Source organism: Netta rufina (assembly GCF_964035555.1).
Source record: "Netta rufina genome assembly, chromosome: 10".
NCBI classification, from domain to species: domain Eukaryota; kingdom Metazoa; phylum Chordata; class Aves; order Anseriformes; family Anatidae; genus Netta; species Netta rufina.
The window spans coordinates 10,639,001-10,661,029 of record NC_140133.1 but is presented as its reverse complement, the minus strand read 5'-3'; the positions used below and the strand labels follow the sequence as shown (position 1 = coordinate 10,661,029).

At 33.9% G+C, this 22,029-nt stretch overlaps 1 protein-coding gene across 1 annotated transcript in view; it reads left to right on the top strand.

Annotated features, from left to right (window-relative positions):
• The window catches only part of DNAH12 (dynein axonemal heavy chain 12), a gene marked incomplete at both ends in the record, with an annotated part of 66,096 nt that overhangs the window by 1,504 nt on the left and 42,563 nt on the right, over positions 1 to 22,029 (top strand). The window contains 26 exons of the mRNA XM_084292899.1: positions 970 to 1,133; positions 1,446 to 1,536; positions 1,823 to 1,849; positions 2,831 to 3,020; positions 4,174 to 4,249; positions 5,028 to 5,186; positions 5,844 to 6,039; positions 6,679 to 6,867; positions 7,822 to 7,972; positions 8,073 to 8,164; positions 8,434 to 8,612; positions 9,498 to 9,633; positions 10,494 to 10,619; positions 12,647 to 12,781; positions 13,306 to 13,499; positions 14,299 to 14,536; positions 15,504 to 15,689; positions 16,046 to 16,246; positions 17,404 to 17,598; positions 17,784 to 17,905; positions 18,078 to 18,360; positions 19,163 to 19,282; positions 19,525 to 19,681; positions 19,932 to 20,104; positions 21,050 to 21,202; positions 21,608 to 21,847. Of these exons, the coding sequence (XP_084149025.1) occupies positions 970 to 1,133; positions 1,446 to 1,536; positions 1,823 to 1,849; positions 2,831 to 3,020; positions 4,174 to 4,249; positions 5,028 to 5,186; positions 5,844 to 6,039; positions 6,679 to 6,867; positions 7,822 to 7,972; positions 8,073 to 8,164; positions 8,434 to 8,612; positions 9,498 to 9,633; positions 10,494 to 10,619; positions 12,647 to 12,781; positions 13,306 to 13,499; positions 14,299 to 14,536; positions 15,504 to 15,689; positions 16,046 to 16,246; positions 17,404 to 17,598; positions 17,784 to 17,905; positions 18,078 to 18,360; positions 19,163 to 19,282; positions 19,525 to 19,681; positions 19,932 to 20,104; positions 21,050 to 21,202; positions 21,608 to 21,847 (4,173 nt within the window). The remainder of the gene's footprint in view (positions 1 to 969; positions 1,134 to 1,445; positions 1,537 to 1,822; positions 1,850 to 2,830; positions 3,021 to 4,173; positions 4,250 to 5,027; positions 5,187 to 5,843; positions 6,040 to 6,678; positions 6,868 to 7,821; positions 7,973 to 8,072; positions 8,165 to 8,433; positions 8,613 to 9,497; positions 9,634 to 10,493; positions 10,620 to 12,646; positions 12,782 to 13,305; positions 13,500 to 14,298; positions 14,537 to 15,503; positions 15,690 to 16,045; positions 16,247 to 17,403; positions 17,599 to 17,783; positions 17,906 to 18,077; positions 18,361 to 19,162; positions 19,283 to 19,524; positions 19,682 to 19,931; positions 20,105 to 21,049; positions 21,203 to 21,607; positions 21,848 to 22,029) is intronic.

Below are 22,029 nucleotides of genomic sequence, written 5' to 3'. Positions count from 1 at the left end.
TTGCCAGGCTTGGCTGCACAACACTGAAGCCCCTGCATAAGGACAGGCGTTTAGTGCACCTGAATCCAGTCATATATCGGTGTTTTTTCTATTTTTCAGTCCTTATATGTGGAGATTAACTAATTTTGTTTGCCAAATGTCTGTAACTGTGGTGGTTACTATTCTTTCCTCACCTCATTTTCCTTACTACACATCTTCATCTGCCCCCCGACCAAGATTCCTACTTCAAATCCTTATCTGTCTCCCCTCTCTTGTTGCGCAGCCCAACTACTTCCCAAAACTGTGATCGCAACCCAAAACTCCTGTCTCTCAGACACACCTTCTAGTTTGAATCCCACACCCACCCTTCCAAATGACAGCCCCCTGTGAAACCATAGTTTGAACGGTAATTCACTCTGCACACACAAGCCAGGATTTAGCCACATTCCTTCAACCACATTAACACCTCACTTGTCTCTTGTTCTAGTAATTTCACTTTATTCTTTGCTAATTCATGCTCAAGTTGCTTCTTACCCATTTGGGCCACATATTCAGTAACATGGATTGAGGCCCTATCAGAACAGGAGCTGTGAGACTGAGCTATTTTGGTGCAGTCTGCCTAGGGCTGGGGGTTCATAGACTACTTTGCTGGTATCTTCTGTGCTTCATACAGTTGGTGGGTTAGCACCCAAAGAATCTTGTAACAGAACTTAACTGTTATGCAATGTACAAATCTTGAGTCAATGAAATGTACCATCGTTTTCTACGATTGCAGACTTTGTATGTACCTTCTGTTAAACTTTGCAATTTTAGCATGTGCACTATTTTTCTGTTTTCTGAAACATAAATTTTCATATCTAAATTGTAGCTATCCTTGCGGCTACCACATTTTATGTCATATGTAAATTCAATTTAATATATGCATCTGTTCAGTTGCTTTCTGGACACGATTAATTGTATTCTCATCTTGCCTTTTTATTATGGTTTTAGATGCTACACTCAGGTGGAACTCCTTCCAATAGAAAGACTTTGAGAACTTTGCTTCTTCCCACGGTTTTACCTTCAACAGTCACATCAGATATGTCACCATTACAGAATAAGCTACTGACATACCGAAGAAGCAAAGAACAGCAAGAGATGCTTAATCAATTACTGTGAGTTTCACGCAATTCAAGAAATATTGAAGTTCAAATGAAAGAAACATCACACTAGATATTCGGGAAATAATAATGGCGTTTTTTAGTATAAGAGCATTTGTTTGTTGGAATCTCTGATTTTTTTTTTTTTATTTTACAGCACCAAAAATCTGCTTGACATATGTTTGTTGTCTCACTAGCCTCACTTTTTAGTGATCAGTTGACAAACATGAAAAAACAGGTTACATCAATTAAAAAAACTGCATTATTTTTAATGTAGTATTTGTTATTTGTATTTTTCTGAACTTCTGACTGTACATTTTACTTTAGAATTGATCGAGCCTTAAAAGTCTATTCTGAATACATGGAAGAAAAATATCACAGAGTTCCTGCACCCCCTATCCCAGAACTACCTGCCACTGTAAGTGTGTATTTCTTCAGTATTATTGCCAATTTTATGCTTTGTTATTGGGCATTTATGCTCTTACTTCTCAATATTTACTAAAAGATACTTTTATCTCAGTTCTTAGTAATTCATAAATAGATATATATGCACAAGTAGTCCTATTGAAAATGATACCTGTATATACACAGTTAAGTCTTAGGAATCATATCTGTTAAATTTAAAAATCAACATTTATATTTCTGACTTTTTTTTTGTGTATATGTTCTTAATACATTAGGATTTTTTGTTCTTTTTTATACAGATGAACAGTGAGCAAAAACAACGACGAGTGAGTTAAATTCTTTCTTCTGCTTTTTTAAAGTGGAATAATAAATAATTTCTATTCAGAAGAGTTGAGTATGTTATGTGGAATTTATATCTGTTAGACAGAAAAAAAAATTGCAATAGTCTTGTAAGGGGAAAAATGCAATCTGAGGCAAAAATGGGAATCCTTTCTTGAGACCCAGAGGAAGGAAAGTGTTTTCTGTTACAGAAAGTGTGTGTATGTCCAGCAGTAATTAAAGTTTTGATCTAAAATTTACTTAAAGATCATTACATTAAAAATATCCTATGAAGCTTCAGTGTTTTTTTCAGTTGAGGTCATAGATCGTACTTTAGCCTTTACAAAAAGTAGTCTTTGACATTGTTCATTTGATTTAACAAGGAATAAAGATGTGTGAATACTGGTATAATTTTTTGAATTGAATTGTGTACAGTTTTAAAAATAATTTATTTCTGAAAGCCACTTTCAACTTAAATTAGCATTGAAATACTTGTGTTAAGTAACCTAAGGGAGCTTCTGTTTTTCTTGGTTGATGTTAGATAAACTCATTTTGAAGACTATATATATACACCATTTTATAACAAATGCATCACTCAAAAGCATAGATACCTATTTGTTTGGCAAAACAACCCCCCCCCAAAATACACCTATTTGTGCATACTCTTTGCTAGATGAATATTTGTCCAAAGAACAGTAGTGTGAACTTGGAACTCTTTTATTATCAGTCAGGAACTTCATCAGAGAAACAAGGAAAATACTAAAAAGGTGCAATGCTTCGTATTTGAGCACTAAGACAGGGAGACCATTTTATCAGCTTGTGAGTAGCTTTTAGTGCACTACTGAGTGAATACTTAAAAGATTTGATTATGTCTCCCATCCATAGGTATAAAAAAAGACAAATAAAAAGGGACTTCATTGTGAAATCTCATGTAAAAAAAAATACTTACACAGCCCATTATTAGACCTCTGATAATACTGTCCTTTCAGAACAACTACCTCTTTATGAAGAAGTGTGTGCAAAGTAACCCAGTGGTTCCCATTCAGCAGCAATGTCTAAAGTCTGTGCTTTCACTGGTGCCACAGTCACTCATGGAAGGCAAAGACAGAGAGCTGTTAGCTGAAAAGCTTTTAGGGGAGATAATAAAGGACTATGAAAAGAGCATGAACAGATGTGTGGGTAAGTACCACAAGCTACACAGTATTAATATTACTGTATGTATGTGTATCTGTATATATGTGTGTATATGTAATACATAACAGCTTATAATGTGATATGTTATCTATGATAATAATATATATAACACATATGTATTATATACACGTATATGTTATATAGATATTATAAGCTGTTACATATTCTCCCACAGAAAATATTTTTCTAGATTGTTCTTTCAGTGAGGCATGACTTCTGCAATTAGCCATTCATTTCTTTCATTTGGACTAGTAAAAAGTTATATAATCCTGTCTTAACCAGTCTCAAGCTATGGCTCCAGCAAAGACAAAGGCAGCTGTAGACTTCGCACTCATGACTGTATTTCATTAAGCCTTTGACCTTTTTCTATAATGTGGTGCTTGAATGTATGGCTGTTTTCTACTAAAGACAGTAGAACCTTTCTATGTACTAGTCATCCTTTTTTTCTTTTTTCTTTTCTTTTCTTTTTTTTGCAGCTTCAGGAATAGCAGCCTTTTTAAGCCCTTCATCCACAAGCACATGCATATTTTTTCTGATGCTGCTCATGAATAAGATCCTAATGAAAATTTGCAAAGATAATTAACTATTTTCAGAAATCACTCACAACTCATCTGAAATTTTAAACTTTTAAATGAGGTTCATAAACTTGAATTTTGAAAGTGGATTCCTTATAAATCATGTCATAACATCTTTATTTACATCTTTAATATCTGAAAACTAAAATTTAGCCATTTTTGTCAATGTTTTAGTGAAAGGTCAATCTTTTTTAAAACACCAATTAAAAAAATCAACAATTTAAACTATGACCAACTTTATAATGTCATCAGTGGGATAATTATAGTATCCCACTATATTTATATGAAATAAAATTGCCATAAATACATAATTATTTAAATACTAGTTTATCTAGTGAATAAGGGACAGACTGGCTGGAAGTTATATACCTGATTCTGTATGGGTATTTTCAAAAGCTGTGATTTTGAGCTACCTTTGGGAGAATGATTTTTTGGAGACTTGGATGTACCGTTACCTTCCCATCCCACTATGTGTGTAGGCCGATGTGGAGAGTGGCAGAGGAAGTACAGTGCCTATTGAACATGCTCATACATTTATTAATTTTTACTTTTTTTCTTCCTAGTGCGAAGTGTTCTTATTAAGCCAGATGTAAAAGGGCTTGAATATGAAGAGGAGGCACCTTTGCCTTTATCACCTTTGTGAGTGGATTAAATTAGCAAATTACCCACAGGCAAAACACTCAGTTGCATGTGAGAAATTCTAATTGAGCTGCATGAACAGAGTTATGGCATAATATTAATTTTGGAGACCCTTAAAGAGGTGTTTTTTTCTGTTTGTAGTGGATTTATGTCTAAAGTTCAGAATTACAAACTTGACAATGTTTTAATGCTTTTGCTACAGTTACAAAGAGTGGAACCAATGAGTGCCTATATACTAAAGTTGCCTCTGGAATGGAGTGTGTTCATGCAAGACACTTTACTCACAGACAGCAACATCATGCAGTAGTTTAACATGCTGAAACTGCATCCAATGCCAAGGTTTCATTTGGCCTTGGTGCTATGCGGTGAAACCTTGAGACCAAATGCAAAGAGTATTATATTCTGCAAAGTAGAAGAGGAATTGAGGTAGACAGAATATAATTATCTGAATGGTACAATTTCTGGAACATTAGAACATCTGCCACCTAAACATTGATAATAAATACTTCCTGTTAGCAGTTTATTGAAGTTTGAAGTTTACATTGATAGAGCTTCTGGAGGAGCAGGTGATTTGAAAATATCCTGGAGTATAAAATCATGGATGATTAGACAGATTATAGCTTCCACGGCATTATACTGAGGATGTATGTATGGCAGTGAAGTATGTATATGTTTTTGTGAATAAGGTTTTTGATACTTTTATCTGTAAGAATCTTTTACTCAAGTATTACTTGAACTCTTCACTTGTTTTTGTTTGTTTGTTTGTTTGTTTATTCAGAGGCCTAGATTTTTCTAGACCATGGCATAACAGTTTTATCCAAGCAAAAAATCGGATCCTTTCTAAATTGCATATTCTTCACCCCACAATGAAAACTTTACTGGATTTTGGTTATTCAGCATTTTCTACCTTTCTTATAGTGGATTTTTCAAGTTTCAGGTAATGTCTGTTTTGGTGAATTATTAGCCAATAGATTTTTGAAGCTGGTAAACAAAAGAGTTTGTGCACTTCTATTAATTACTGTGTTTGGGGGCTTTTTTCTATAATAAATTTGTTCAATCTGTCATTTAAAGATCTTTGAGCAGGTTATTTTGTGTTCATAGAATCATAGTGTTGTGTTGTCACACATTTAATTTAACTTTTCTTCTAAGCATAAATATTTCACTTGCCCTTAAATTTATGATAATATCAGATGTTTTGGTTGATGTTTTGACTGTAATTCTGTTAAGGTCTCCTCATTATTTAGTTAATGTCAATGCCATTATCTCCATGAAACTCTGGTTGAAGTGGATTATATTTCTTATTCTTACTATTTTTCATCAGTTATTGAATTTTATTTTTAATTTTGGAACTTCATTGTCTTTACCTCATTTTTTTTTTCTGGTAACTGTTCTTCATTTTCTGGGGTTTGCGGTATTGTTTTTTTTCTTTTAAGACTGCAAAAATGGTACTTAGGTTCCCACTCTACTTACTGCTAAGAAAGAAGTGTTTCTAATACAGTGTAACATTATTATCTCTTCACTCTTTATTTTTTATTATTTATTTATTTATTTTTACTATTTTCTGTATACAGTAGGCTGTAATTTTCTTTTCTAGATTGAAGGGGCCAATTGACTGTGAATCTTTAAAGACTGATGTTTCTTTATGCTGTTCAAAAGCAGAAGAGAAGATACTGAATACATGGTATCAAAGAGTTATCAGCCTCTTCACTCAGAAGGAGGCATTGAATGGTATAAACTTAGATCAGGTTGACTCTTTTTACAGCTGTGTGGCCACGCTCATGATTAATCAGGTAAATATGCTTCTTCCTTGTGATTAACTTCATGTGAAATGTAGGGGGGGGTTGAGTTTACTGAAGATTAACAATCCTTTAACATCAAGTTAACTTGAAGCATCTGTTGTTTACATAGTTCTATTTACATGTATGAATATAATAATCAGTGGGAATATCTAAGTTCAGCATTTCAAGAATGCAGACGTTTTTAGGATCAAACCTTTATTTACTCGGTAGAAAAATAATGGAAAATATTCTAATCAAATTATTGTCATATTAAAAAAAAAAGCACAGTGCATCAAAAACCAAACAGAAACAACTAACACCAAAAAAATCCACCACCACATTTAGAGGAAAATGCATTCCAGTTATTCCGTTCATATTTAAGGCACATATTACTTAGAGACTTAGTTTTCTAGCAAGAATAGTTGCATGGATTTTACTGAAGTGTTTGTGTACATGTTCGTTAGCTTGAGCTCTTAAAAAATTGAGACTAATATCCACTGAAGTCATTAGAAAGATTCATACTACTTCAGCTATCTATGAATCAGGCCAAAAGTACTACAGTGAATGGAAAACATGATTTACTGAATGAAGGGAAGGTGGGATGGAGCTCCCTGTTCTTTCAACTAATAGGAGATATATTTTATGATCTAGCTGAAAGAATTCTTGAGAAGAAATGTTGAAGCATTTGTTAAACTTTTTGACCCTGAAGACAGAAGTCATCTACCTTTATTTAAGATGGAACTGATTCTTGACGAAAAAGAAATGGAATTTTATCCAAGCTTACAAGACCTGGAAGAAGCAATTCTATTTATAGTGTATCGTATAGGACAGACTCTCCAGGTATGCTTTTATCTTTATTTAAGATAAATAAAGGCTCTGAAACTCATTTTGCTATTCCTTGTTCATGAAAAATTGGCACATTTGCTACTGGTTGTTTTAGTCTGCTGTTTTAAAACTGCAAAACTCCGTATATGTCCACAAATGAATAGTTGGCCTGTTCATTGAATAGAAATCAGCCTCAAAACTTAACCAGGAAAGAAAGCTAGCTAGAAGATAACCTTTTATGTATTTTTTTTTTTTCTTTTATATGTTTGGAAAATCTGGTAGTGCTTTAAATGTGAATAGACACACTTAACAATTTATTTATGCATTTTTAAAGGCATGTCTTTTTAACACTGAAAATCAAGTAGTTTTGCAGTGCATACCGTAAACTAATATTTTGTGTAGAAATATCTCTAATACCTTATTTATGTGTGATGAGTTACCATAAACTTGCATTAATAACTAAGATCACAAAGAAAATCAGAGTTGATATTGCTTGCTTTTTAAAAAAAAAAAGGCACCAAACAACTAGTATATACAATATCTAAGGATTTATATTACTAAAGATTTATGTTATAGGAACCAATTTGTGATGCAGGGAAGGCAAAACTTTCCTAGTGGCTTTTAGGTGTATCCCTGCAAACTGAGTATTGGCCTTTAATCATAGGTGATAGTACTTTCAGAAAAGTGTTTTGGATTTGTTCATGTTATTTTGTATGTAGGACAGAATTCAGATTTATATAAGATTGGATAATGTAGTTATTTTTTGTCCACCTTACATGTTTCTTGTTAAACTTGAATCTGGAGGAGTTGTTCTAGGTCTGTGTCAAGTGCCTGGCCTTAATTGTGATTAGGGTCTCATACTTTTCTGATATCGTGTCTTCTGGAGATTGCAATTTACTTTTAAAATAAATGTATCCCTGCATTGTTTTTATATTTAAATTAAATAATCGGAAGTTGCACTTCTATTAGAATGTCCAAACAGTACATTCTTGGCTAGCGGGAGACACTACTTGTCTGGACACTGAGCTTCCTACTCATATCGTATCATGGGCCACATCTACACTGAAAAGCTCTATCAAAGACAACTTAGAAGGTCCAAAGGAATATTTTGAAAACTATGGTGAGTGACAAAAGAACATGTTTAAATAATGGCTGTGTTACTTTGAAATAAGTAACTTACTGTACAGTGTGTTATAAAATGTGTATTTCTTGAATTGCAGTTGAAAAGTACGGCTGGCTTGTGGATGGAACTGCACAGGCACGTATAGAAAGATTTGAAGCAGAACAACACAGTTTTGGTGAATACACTACTGTAAGTTCATTTCTACATTTTGTAAGTAATATTTACTGTATGTATAGCAGTAATAAAAAGGGATCAGAGAATAACAGGTATTCAGCCTTTAGCTAAAAGTTATGTTGACTGCCTCCAAATGTAAAAAATAAGCTTTTTCTTTCCGTAGAAGTGTATGTGGTAAATAGAAAAAATGAGTATTTATTTTCTTGGATGTGTAATACTTGTTTATTTAGTCAACTATTTAAATAACATCTCTGCAATGTAAAAATCTAATGTTTCTTTTGAAGTTCATAGATGAATTCTTCACCCTTGAGAAGGAAATCTTGAGTTTACCAGAGATGGCTTATTTTCCAATGATCAGTTTGAATTGTGAGGACTTAAAGCAAGGTTTGGCTAGTAGCGCAAACACCTTTGCAAAAATGTTGATGGACAGAATAGTTGCAAATTACAGAGAGGAAAATGAAAAGTAAGTAGAATTTTGTGTTTGTGAACATTATGTGTGCTAAATCCATAGTGGAAATATTTAGAAGAAATGCAAATATTTATTTTTATATAGATATTTTTAATGAAGGCTCTTGGCTAAGTAAAAATTTCATGGAAGGTGCTCCAGCTGATGCATTTTTTCCTCTGCACTAGACTTAAAAACTAGTGGAGGAAATTACTATTAAGCTTGGATAATGGGAGAGCTAAAAGATCAAAGGGCTTCATTGCTGTTATGGCTTTTAAAGTGTGAGATACAGTAGTACAGCACTGTCAAAGACTGGCTGGATTCTCATATTACATGATATATACTTCTAGGCTTTCATAGATAATGACAGATAGTAATACTAATGGATTCTAATGGTTAACTTGCAGGTATAGATTAGATCATTAGTGAAGTCATATTAAATTGTTCAGTTAAGATGAACAAATTATAGTCCTGTTTTACAGTGATTCCGTATCAGCAGAATGGAAGAATATTTACTAGGGATGTGTTTGAGTGTGTGCTAATGATACTGTGCTTAAGTTACTTAAGTACTTTGTGTACTTATTAAAAATAATTGAAGCATTTGTCACAAAAGAATACCCCCAAATTCAAACAAACTCATTATTGTAGGTTAATAAATAACATTTTGCTAGGTTTACTTGTTCATATTCTCTATTTAATTTCATATATTTAATTTCATAAAGTAATGGAGCTGTACACGGGTAATACTTGAAAGACAGTAATTTGAACTTTATTTCCTTTCAAGCTGAACTAAAATCTTAAAAAGTTTTTTTTTTAAAATCTTTAAATCTTTAAAATCTTTAAATTTTTTTAAAAAGCCAAACTAAAATCTTAAAAAATTGATATTTTATGTAAAAAATATAGGATATGTAGAGAATTTGAAACAATTAAAGAACGTGCATTGAAAGTTCCTGAGACTACAGAGGAAATGATGGAAACAATAGCTTACATAAAGGAGGTCAAAATCAAAGGTGTTCAGGACCTCTTGTTAAGGATCAAGGTAAATGACTATTCTTTCATTCTTATTTTTACCAAATGTGCTGGCATATACAAATACAGCATTCATTCTGGAGTGCAGCGAATGTAGTCTAGTCTTATTGCTTGTATTAATAAACAAGGAAGTTCTGCTCATTCTTTGTCATGTACCTTTCTTTGAGAAACAAGCCAGGCTTCTGATTCCCCATTCCCATGTGTTCTGCTCATCAGTGAGGAAATGCAGCTTTTGATAAAGTAAAGCAGATTGAAAAGCATTCAGGTTATTAGTTGTGCCTAGAAATTTATTTTAGGGCTGCTTGAAAAAGCTATTTGTGTAAAAGCAGCATGCAAGTATAAAGATAATTTTATGTATAAAAAATCATGGCTTAGAACACACAAGAAGCAATTCGCTATTTGAGCAGAATATAGACGATGATACGTTAGCACTAGTACTGCGTGTGTGCTTGGAGAACAAACCTGGAAAATTGTGTAAGGTGTGTGTCAGCCAAAAACATTATTGGATAAGAACCTCTGTGCTTTGTTATACATTAGGATGATGTGCATCAGATTTTCTGGTTTGGTAATACGGCTTTAAGCATAACACATTTATGTTGCATAATGTTATAAAATGATAGCTGAAGATTTCACACTTAGATTAACCGGCCACAGAAGTTGTATTTAGAGAAAGAAGTTCATGAAGGGGGTAGGGATCTGAGTAACTTTTTACATATTTTGACTGTTAATACTCAATTTCCTGAAGTAGCTCTAAATTCTGAAAAGTCCACGAAATGTAGATTCCTATTGCATCATTGTAGATAATTTTTTCCTATCCTGTGCCTTAAACAGACCTATGATACATAAGGTTTTGTGATATCTCTATTATAGGAGTGCTGTTTGCAAATGAGTTACTTCTTAGATGTTTTTTTATTTGCTCCTGAAGACATTGCACTGAATGCAACAGTTGTTCAATGGCCAACGAAGATTAACCCTATTTTTGATGAACATGATAATGTAAGGATATTTTCTTTGTTTATGGTATATTTTCACTTGTTACATTTTTCACTTTTCTTGAGCTATTTATTTTTTCAGCAGCTAAATGTATCTATACATATAACATGAACCTTACACATTTGGAAGAGCTTAAATAATGCATTTCCAGATTTTTATATCAAAAGAGGGCTTTCTGGAGTAAAATTTAAAAATGCAGAACTTATTATAATTTTAATTTACAAATGCAAAAAATCGGCGTTGCAATTTAAAACCTTCAAAAAGTCCTAATATTTTAATTCGTTTGTGCTCAATACTAAGTAATACATAGGACTGTAGAGAATTACTACAATGCAATTGACCGTTACTGAAAATATAACTGCCAGCCCCTAATAACATTTGTTAGTAATGAACAGTAGGAATTGTGTTACTTAGGTAGCCATCACTAATAGAAAATACATGACATCTACAGTCACAAAGAGAACATTAGATTTCTCTCCTCTCTCCTGTTTTCTTTTTTTTTTTATCTCCTCTGGTCTATGTTTGTCTTGCTTTCTTTCTTGCTTTCTTTCTTGCTTTCTTTGTCTTCTTTCTCTCTGGCTATGATATAATAAGTCAAGTCTTTCAGTGTTCTTCTTTCTCTTTGTATTAATTGTGTAAAATTTGTCCTTGGTTTTATTAATGAATTTTAGAAATGGCATTTAACATATTTATAAAAATAACAATACCTTTTAAATATCACAATTGAGGATTTCTCTTCCACTATGCTTGATTTCCATACTACAGAATCTGTCCAAGGGTATTGAATAAGTCTCTAACTTAAAATATACCCAGACTGTGAGATTGTCTGATAACATGCAAACAAAATATTTTACAATAATGTAGCACCCCCCCCCCCAAATGAGTGGAATTAATTTTCTACTTGTACACAGAGAATTCATGACGCGTGTTCAGATTATTTTAATGAAAATGTTGGTACAGAGTGTATCTGACTTATTAATGGGAGTCCCTCAGAAGCGTATCTCTCGGTAGCTGACTATCTGGCAACTTGCATTTTGCTAGATTAAGGAAAAGTATATCTTTACATCAGGTCTTGGCTAGTCTGCAAGTTTGCATTTTATACTGTTAGTATAAGTCCATTCCTCATAGAATCCCAGTATCATAGAAGGGACCCTTAAAACTTATCTAGCCCAACCTCCCTGCTGAATGGGATCTTTCACTAGATCAGGTTGCTGAAAATCCTGTCCAAACCAACCGTGAACATTTCCAATCATTGGGTATCCACAACTTTTCTGTGCAGCCTGTTACAGTGTCTCACCACCCTCATTGTGGAAAATTTCTTCCTTATATCCAATCTAAAACTACTCTCTTTCAGGTTAAAACTGCTGCCAATCATACTGTAATGCAGTTGAAAAGAACTGGTTCCTCGGGAGGAGTTCTGTTTGTCCTTTACAATTTTTGTGTGGCAGTACTATTCTTGTCTTAGGTGATCTCTTTTGCAGAGATTCATTTCTTGTTTGATACCTTAAAAATAACCCACTTTTGTGCATATCCTGTGCTTTAGAGTTTTCTTGTGTTCTACAATTTCTACCTTTTATGGCAGTAGATACATGTGGGATAGCATTGGCCTTCAGCAACTGTAGATGTCTCAGTTTTTGGCAATAAAGCATTGAATCCTAATGATGAGAATCTCTTTATTCTTTGCTGTAATACAACCAGTCTTTCTGGCGTTAACATTTACCCTGTGCTGTAGCAATTGGAGCTTCCCTATATTTTTATGAAGGAGTCCTTTATGCAATTCTAACTGCTACGATTATTGAGGTACAGGTTCCGCATTAACATACAGAGGCTGCACACACTTGAATGGGACATACAGGAAGCAACTCCTCAAGAAATGTATTTATTTTAAGGATAATAACTTACCTGTATCATTTATTTTCTGCCTGTGCTAAATATTTAATTTAGACAGCACTATGTATGTTAATTATTGTGGGGATTTACAACCACTTCTGCATTGCTTTTTACTATAAAAACAATTGTCTGTTTTGTAGATGATTGAAGAGTCCAAACGTAAAGGAGAACAAGAATTAATACAGAAGTCTGAGAAACTGATGGTGGAATTAGAAAAGCTGACACATTCTGTAACAGAATTTGAAGAATACTCAGAACTGGACTGCATGCAACAGGTGTGACTAACATTTAGTATAAAATGGATAGAAATGTTCTGTATGTTTAAAACACAGGAATCATGGAAGAAATTTAGAATTAAGTAATAAATTCTGTTAGCAAATGTGAACTACAAAGTGTATTAACCTCTTGCCACAATGTCAAAACTCATTAAAAGCTCTATCCCCACCCCTCTGTTTTCTTGGGCTATATTGGTAATAATGTCTGACTCAAATGAAGGTTTACTATAAAACTGTGCTTAAATTAGCTGATAGGTTCCTTCCTCTTGGGAGGAAGCTGCAGGCTGCCATGAGGCCTCCCTTCAGCTTGCTTTGCTTTGGGCTGAACAAACCAAACATGCCAGGAGCAGAATCCAGCATTTGTTCTTAAATTTCATACGTCTGGTGATTGCCCAGCACTCTATCAAGATCTCTCTGCAAGGCCTTTCTACCCTTGTGGGAGTCAACAGAAAGACTTACTATGTTTTGATGCTTTATTTTGATAGCTTAGTTATTTCTCAAGACATATGATTATTTGATTTCAGTATGTAGCTGACGTGAGAGCATTACAGAAACGCATACAAGAGGCAGATGAAACAGTAGCTCATATTAATAAAGAAGAGACTCTGTTCAAGTGGAAATTGAGTGACTTCCCACTACTCAGCAACTTAAAAGTTGATATTGAACCATATCAGAAACTCTTCCAACTTATACTGAAATGGCAGCAAACACAGAAGAGGTATTTCAATATTCTATACTTGAGGGTAAATGAGGGAGAGTGGACAAAATACTCATGCTATTTTTGTTCATGTCAGATATAGAACATGGCATTTGTTTTCTTGTAAGCTTTTATCTGTTGCTAGAAATCTAAGTTTAATGGTAATATAGTTTATGTATTAGGGTTATTGTTTTCAATTCAGCTAGAAAACATCTGTTGTGTTTTGGTTTGGTTTGTTTTTAAATGCAATACAATTAACTGTATTTCATATTGGATTCTAACTGTATTGGTCACACTGGTAAATCTATAAATAAGACAAGTTCTGTGAAAGAAATGTATTGGGACAAAAAAAAAAAAGGTTAGGTATGAGCCATTTTGTATGCCAGAAGAGGAAGAAGTTTAATTAGGAAGGTCACAGTCTGTATGTAATGAAAACCATACTTCAATGTCTGTCCAAAGTGCCATGTAGATGTGCTCAAATGATTATTTTGCTCTTCAGTGGCTAGATATTACCACAAAAACTGTAATATGGCTCTAAATTAAGTGAGATTTCTTACCAGTTCTTGTATTCTTTCAATAAGACCAGAAAGTATTAATATTTTCTGAGGGCAGGACAGAAATACACAGAAGAGCATGATCAAGCCACCCTTAATAGTGCATTAGAATTTTGTGTAAAATGATGGTAACTGGAAACAAGAGCTTTACTCTCATGTAAATAACTATTAAATTAATCTTACTCATTCGTGTTGCAAAACAAAGTGTTAAATGTTTGTGGAGTACATTTGCTATTCTGTTTTTTAACTTCATTTTTTTTTCTCAGATGGATGGATGGTGCCTTTTTGGAACTAAATGGGGAAGTCATGGAGGCTGAGATTGATGATTTTTCTCGAGAGATATACAAAATGTCAAAACTCTTCCAACAAAAACAGAAGAAAATTCAGCAGGAGTTGAAAAAGACACAACACAGAACTGTAGAAGAGAAGAAAGGGGAAGAAATAAAGGCAAATCCAACTCTTACAATGTGTTCTTCAGTTCTTGAGCAGATTAAAGGCTTTAAGGTAAAAATAAAATGGCGAGGGTTATTAATATTTAATGCTAAGGGAAAAATCCTAAATTAAGTATGGTTGCTGCAGTGTCAGAGTTTTCCTCTTTAAGTTAGGATATTGATGTTTCATACAAGTAAAACCCATTTGGAACTACTAACTTTCCTAGTGAGTTGAATGGTGCACCAGGGCCAATTTTTTTCTGACCTCACGCAAATGTTCAGAGATGCAGGAGGGCAAAGCCTTTCCTCTTCCATTCTGTCCAGCAGGGCTTCAAAAGGAAGGCCAGATAGCAGAAAGCTACTGCTTGTTTGAGTAATAGTTATGGTTATGCATTTTTTTTTAAGAATGTCTGTTGAACTTGCATTGATTAGACCCTATGTGTGAACTAGTATACAAGGATTTGCTCTTTTGCTACTCTGTGTTTGTGGACATCTAGATCTAGTCACAGGAAACTAAAGAAAAATGCTTGAACCTAAGCACCCTGAAGTATCCTCTGGAAATTATTTCTTCTTCCTATTGCGATAGAGAGAGGCAGAGCTCTGAATCACCATGCCTACATTGTACTGTCCCATTTATTTTAATAGGATTATAGATTTTTTAGCAGTTTTAGGGATGTGGACAGTTAAAGAGTGAATGCATACAGGGGAAAAGTGCTTTGAGGATTCAGGGAAACAGTTAAGAATGTAGTTAAGAATTTTGACCTGGGACCATATTAAGTAGAAGTCTGATTTAACACAACATAGTTGAAATTGTGTTCCTTTTCACTTTCTTGCCAAGACCTTTGCTTCATAGCATTATATTTCTTCTTCAGTAATTTACTGCAATTATTTAGGAATGGAATGGATTTGTCTGCACTTTTCAGAAAAGATTTTAATGTCATCAGCTACTGCAACAATTTTAAATGCAAAACAAGGATGAGAAAAAAAGTTGAGAAATAATACACATTGCAATTTTTATGTTATGTTTTTTCCTCAACTAGGAGAACATTCCCACCGTGAATGTCTTTTGTAACCCTGGCATGCGAACTCGGCATTGGCAGCAGATGTCAAATATAGTAGGATATGATTTAACACCAGACTCTGGGACTACCCTGAGAAAAGTTTTAAAGCAGAATCTAGGCCCTTATTTGGAAGAATTTGAAGCTATAAGTGTGGGTGCGAGTAAGGTAAGCATGGAGATTAGATAGTGACAAATATAATGTCATGTCACTTTGTGCTGGCTTTTATGACCTGCTAGACTTTTTGCCTTTGCCCTTATACAAAAGAAATTTGGTGAAACTTCGGCCCATTAAAAGATAACCGTGAGTGTGTAAACATTTGTCTTTCATGTTACGTCCTTTGTATTTTATGAGGGTACTGCTTTCTATGCACTAGAAAATGAATTACTAAGAAAAACATTAAAAATAACTTATGCTGTTAGATAAAATAGTTTATTCAGCTCAGTAAGTTTATGTACTGAATTAATCAACCTGAAAAAAATAATAAAGTAAGTAGAATAAATTATTTTCTTTTCATATGGTAGGAATTTTCCTTAGAAAAAGCAATGCATGCCATGATGGAAACCTGGGATTCGATTTCCTTCAATACGACTGTGTATCGTGAAACTGGTGTTCATATTCTGTCTGCAGTGGATGAGATTCAAGCCATTCTCGATGATCAGATTGTGAAAACTCAGACAATGAGGGGATCGCCTTTCATTAAACCATTTGACAAAGAAATCAGAGTATGATGAGAAAAACATACTTTTTTTTTTCCATTTTGATTTGCATAATAACTGTAATGCAAGAGTAAGCCAACAGTATTACAACATTATTATTTGATGTTAGTGAAATGCATTATTGTTTCTTCAGCAAGATTCTCTGGAGTTCATTTAAGTCCTTCCTACATTATTTCTCAGTGTTGCAGTTCCCTCTACATCTCAAGTTTTGTTTCCTCTCTCTTTTGCCATTCAGATACAAGTGCAACCAAAAAAAACTTTGTTTCACAGGCTTTGAAAATTGCTCTTTCATTTATGGTTTTTAACTTTGCTTCTTAATATCTTCAAAGTAAGATTTCATTATTGTTCAAATAATCCACATTTAGTGATGTAGTCCTTGAGTTTTGGAATCAAATTTTGAACTATAGTGTTTACTTTTGGGCAGGGAAACTTTTGGAGGGCTGGGAGAATTTATTCATTTATTTTTTTTAATCAGGCCTCAGAACAATGATGGGTTCAATTTACAGCTGCTTGTCTATTTGCAGAGATAGAGTACTTTTTGTGGTGCTGATGCTATGTCTGCTGTCAGGAGAGAAGCTCATCAATTTGCTTTGCAGTTACCCTCTCTAATTCCTTCTATTTATTTAGAAATAGGTGATTCAGGCAGGCCCAGTTAACATGTAATAATCCCGTAAAAGGTACTTATCCTTTACAGACAGCCTCTTCTAGAGCCATCTGCTATTGTCTACTTTTGAGACAGGATACTAGTCTGGCTGGATTGGTCCTCTGATCTAGTGGTCTCTCTGGTATTCTTGTGTCCCTGCTATAATTCAGCTGCAAAGCAAGAGCTCCTTGCTGTGGAAGATGGAACAGCATTTGTCACTGGTAACCTGCAGGGTGTTACTGAACCATTAAGTTATCAAAAGCTTGTAACGCTAAAGTGATAACTGCATTTTGGGAAATTCATTTCCAGATACATTAAATTTCTGAACTCCTTTGGCCATCAGTATAAGTCAAAGAACCTAAATACTCCTAAATATTTTTCTATTATTTTGCAGACCGCTAGACACTTTTTGTTTTATTTTCTTCTTGGGAACTATCAGTGTCCTCTTTTCCTCTAATTATTCTCTTTAATACTATTTGTGTGGAAATATCCATGTAACATTCTTTAAATATTTATTAAGGAATGGGAAAATCGCCTAATTCAAATTCAGGAGATAATTGATGAATGGCTGAAAGTGCAAGCACAATGGCTTTATTTGGAACCCATTTTTTCTTCTGAGGATATCATGCAACAGATGCCAGAAGAGGGGCGTCTATTTCAGACTGTTGATAAACAGTGGAAGGATATTATGAAATATTGTGCCAAAGACCCAAAGGTAAGGAAGAAAGACTGTATTAAAAAGAAACAGCAGTATTTCTGTTTATAGAATATACAGTGATCAGCTACATTAGCTGCCTAGGCTTTCTAGGAATAAAACAATGTTGTACGTTAGTTGAGTAATTTTTGCTGTGCAAAGTATCTTATTTATAACTTATAGTTTGCATGTGTTTGTTATTACAGGTTCTTGTTGCTACTTCCTTGCTAGGGTTGTTGGAGAAGCTTCAGAACTGTAATGAGCTTCTTGACAAAATCATGAAAGGGCTTAATGCATACCTTGAGAAAAAGCGTCTCTTCTTTCCTCGGTATGATGTGTTTAGGCTATTTCAAAAACAAAAGTCCTGAACATTTATATTGTTGTTCAGTAAGGTCAGCCTTTAAAGCAGCTTGATAGTTCAGTTAGCTTCCTTTCGTTCTTTTCCTTTTTAAAAAAAAAAACACTTTTTTTTTTTCTTCATGTTCTCAATCTTTGTCTAGCTTCTTTTTCTTGTCTAATGATGAAATGTTGGAGATCCTATCAGAGACTAAAGATCCTCTCCGAGTTCAGCCTCACTTGAAGAAGTGTTTTGAAGGCATTGCTAAACTACATTTCCTTCCCAATCTGGATATTAAAGCAATGTATAGTTCCGAAGGAGAATGTGTTGAACTGATTTCAAAGATTTCTACTACTGAAGCTCGAGGTGCAGTGGAGAAGTGGTTGATTCAAGTAGAAGATATTATGCTGAAGAGTGTACATGATGTTATTGCTAAGTCAAGAATGGTATGGATTTTGCAGTATGTTTTTATGTTTTTTGTAATAATTTAGTAACAGTGGCACAAAGAGAAATAGACCTTTATTTTAAGGATGTCTTTTGGCTTCCTAAAATTCTTACTGATCACAAGTGTTCATATAGATGAAGTTATGGCACCAGGAACAAGTTAACATGACTTGCATTTATAGTGAGTTAAGTAAGAGTTTACTTTGGATAAGAATTAAGTTGTTTTCCTGTAACAGTGGATTTAATCTTTTTTTTTTTTTTTTTTTTTTTTTTTTTAAAGATTCACAGCAATATGGTGTTTCTAGGATATATAATTTATTTATATATCCTATATAAATATATATTATATTTATATAATTTATTATATACTCCCTGCTGAAGAGTCCCTCTTCAGCTTTCTTGTAGGCCCACCTTTAAGTAATGGTAGGCCACTAAGGTCTCCCTGGAGCCTTCATTTCTCCAAGCTGAACAACACCAACTCCATCAGCCTCCATCATAGAAGAGGAGCTCCAGCCATCTGATCATCCTTGTGGCCCTCCTCTGGACTCACCCTAACAGGTCCACATCCTTCCTGTGCTGGGGGCTCCAGAACTGAATGCAGGGCTCCAGGTGGGGTCTCATGAGAGTAGAGCAGAAGGGGAGAATGACCTCCTTCAGCCCGCTAGCTGCACTTCTTTTGATGCAGCTGGCTTTCTGGGCTGCAGGTGCACGTTGCTGGCTCTTGTTGAGCTTTTCATCCAGCAATACCCCAATATTTAAGTATGCACTGACACTGTGTTTGTACACTGTATTTATCTCTTTCAGGCATATCTAGAGACTGAGAGAAAAAGTTGGGTTCTGGAGTGGCCTGGACAAGTAGTTTTGTGTGTGTCTCAAATGTTCTGGACAAGTGAGGTACATGAAGTTCTTTGCAATGGACCAGAGGTACTATGTAATGCATATTTTATTTTATTTTATTTTATTTTATTTTATTTTATTTTATTTTATTTTATTTTATTTTATTTTTAAATTTTTATTCATTTTTCATTTCAGCTGATGTATTTTGCCTAGTCAAATCTTCTTTTTCTACAATCAAAATAAAATTTGATAAAATGTCAGCGTATGAGTTTGATATGCATGAATATCTGTCATATACTCAGTTTCATAATTACCTTTTTTTTTCCCAGGAGTTAAAGGATTACTATAATACACTTCAGCTTCAACTAAATGATATCGTAGAGCTGGTAAGAGGAAAACTTTCAAAGCAAACAAGGACTACTCTGGGTGCCTTGGTTACTATTGATGTTCATGCTAGAGATGTCGTCATGGAAATGATTCAAAGTGGTACTTCTCTTTTAAAAATATTTTTCTTTCTGTGTCTCTTTAATTTCATTATGCTGAGATAATTAAAAAATGCTAACCAGTCTGATTTTGCTGCATAAAACACAACAGTTTTAAGACATGAGCATCAAATGTATGCGAGTATTTGGACGCGAGCATAAACAGTAATAATTTCAAAGTCGTTTTAAATTTAAATCTAATAGAAAATCCAGTTACCTAAAACTTCTCTTACTTTTAATTATGTATTTATCAGGTGTACAGAGTGAAACAGACTTTCAGTGGCTTGCACAACTACGGTATTACTGGGAGTCTGAGAACGTTCGTGTCTGCATCGTTAATTGCAATGTAAAATATGCTTATGAATACCTTGGAAACTCACCACGCCTTGTCATTACTCCTCTAACAGACAGGTGTTATCGCACCTTGGTATGATCTCAACAATAAGTGGTACTAAATACCATATTTACTGTAGTATGTTATTTTTTGAATTGTTCATTATAACCATAGTTTTAGGGCTCTCAGTTGTTCTGAGACTATTTCTGTAAAAGATAATTTTCAAAGATCATAATTTCTATAGATTATTGAAAATGAAATTGAGCTACAGTAGCAAATCTGGACAGCCCATCAACATGACTTAAATTTTAGTGGATGTAGTGGGTTTACGTTTGTTTCGTTGTGAATATGATTTTTAAAATATATACAGAAAAACTTCCCTGTTTAGGTTTTGTCACTTTCTAGGTTACAAGAACACAAAATCCATTTCTGATGCCCTGTAGTTGTTAAATGAAATGGCGAAGGAACCACTTCTGATCATAGCTTTCCTAAGAGTAGTAGGAGTTTAGCAACTTTTTAGTCTCCCTGCTCCTGTTAGAGGTGTTTACTGTTTTATCATCAACTAACCTTACAATGGAAAATTACCATGCATACCAAAATGATATACTGTGAGGAGTACAAATGCAACAAAGAGGGACAGTGTAGGAAAGAAAAAGAAAATATGAAAAAGTATATTAAAGTAGAAGTGGAGGTAGAAAAGAGTAAACTAATTGCTTCAAGTCTGGTGTGAAAGAAGTATCTAAACAAGATGTATCTAAACTGGATTCTATAAAGTTCGAGTAACTAATCATGGTCATGATCATAATGTATAAAACTAAATTATCTTTTAGGGAAAATTTATTTCTTTTGTCTCTATTTCTAAGCCATTAGTAAATTTCAGGTTATTTTTAAATTTGCATAATATATAAATGTACTTTTTCTTTTAGTTTCATACAGTCATTTTATTTATCTAATACAATTTAAAGTAACACTTTCATTCAGAATAATTTCATATGAATGAAGTACTAATAATTTCCATAAACTGTGTCTGTTCCTTAGATCGGAGCTTTTTATTTAAACCTTGGTGGGGCCCCAGAGGGTCCAGCAGGAACAGGTAAAACAGAGACCACCAAAGATTTAGCTAAAGCTTTGGCTGTGCAGTGTGTTGTCTTCAACTGTTCTGATGGCCTCGATTACCTGGCAATGGGAAAGGTAAATAGAATTAAATGTTAGGCTTTGTATTTTATTTATTAGGATGAAAAACTGTAGGGTGCCCACTTAGCAGCCACACTTGAATAAACTAGTGTCACTTGTGGTTTGCTACCCTTGGACACAATATAATGCTCCCTACATATGTTAAACTTTCTATGCATCATGAAATCCTGTAAGTCACTAATTAAAAGAAACAAGAGTTCACCAGATAATAATCTTGTGATTTAGCTTTCTTTAAAACAAAGACTTTGTCATTATATCATTGACCTTTGCTCTAAACAGGCTTAGATATTATCAGAATTGTATCTTTCATATAATTAAACTTCCAACATGATACTCTTAGTTTCTTTTGAATCCTTGAAAATTGTGTTAGAGATATTATTGTTGTCTTTCTTAATTTTACAGTTTTTCAAGGGATTGGCTTCGTCAGGTGCATGGGCGTGTTTTGATGAATTCAATCGCATTGAACTGGAAGTATTGTCTGTTGTGGCACAGCAGATCCTTTGCATCCAGAGAGCCATACAGATAAAGCTAGAAACATTTGTTTTTGAAGGAACTGAACTGAAGCTTAACCCCAACTGTTTTGTAGCTATCACTATGAACCCAGGTTATGCAGGACGTTCTGAACTTCCAGATAATCTGAAGGTAAAATTGTAAAATACATGCCTTTGCTTAAAAAAATATTTTTAAAATAGTAATAAAAATACATATTTCTGGTATTATTTCAGGTTTACTTCATATTTTACCACATACTTGTTTTGTGATTTACACATACCAAATCTCTTTTTTCCTAACTACTTTTGTTATTTCTGAAAGACTTTAAACTT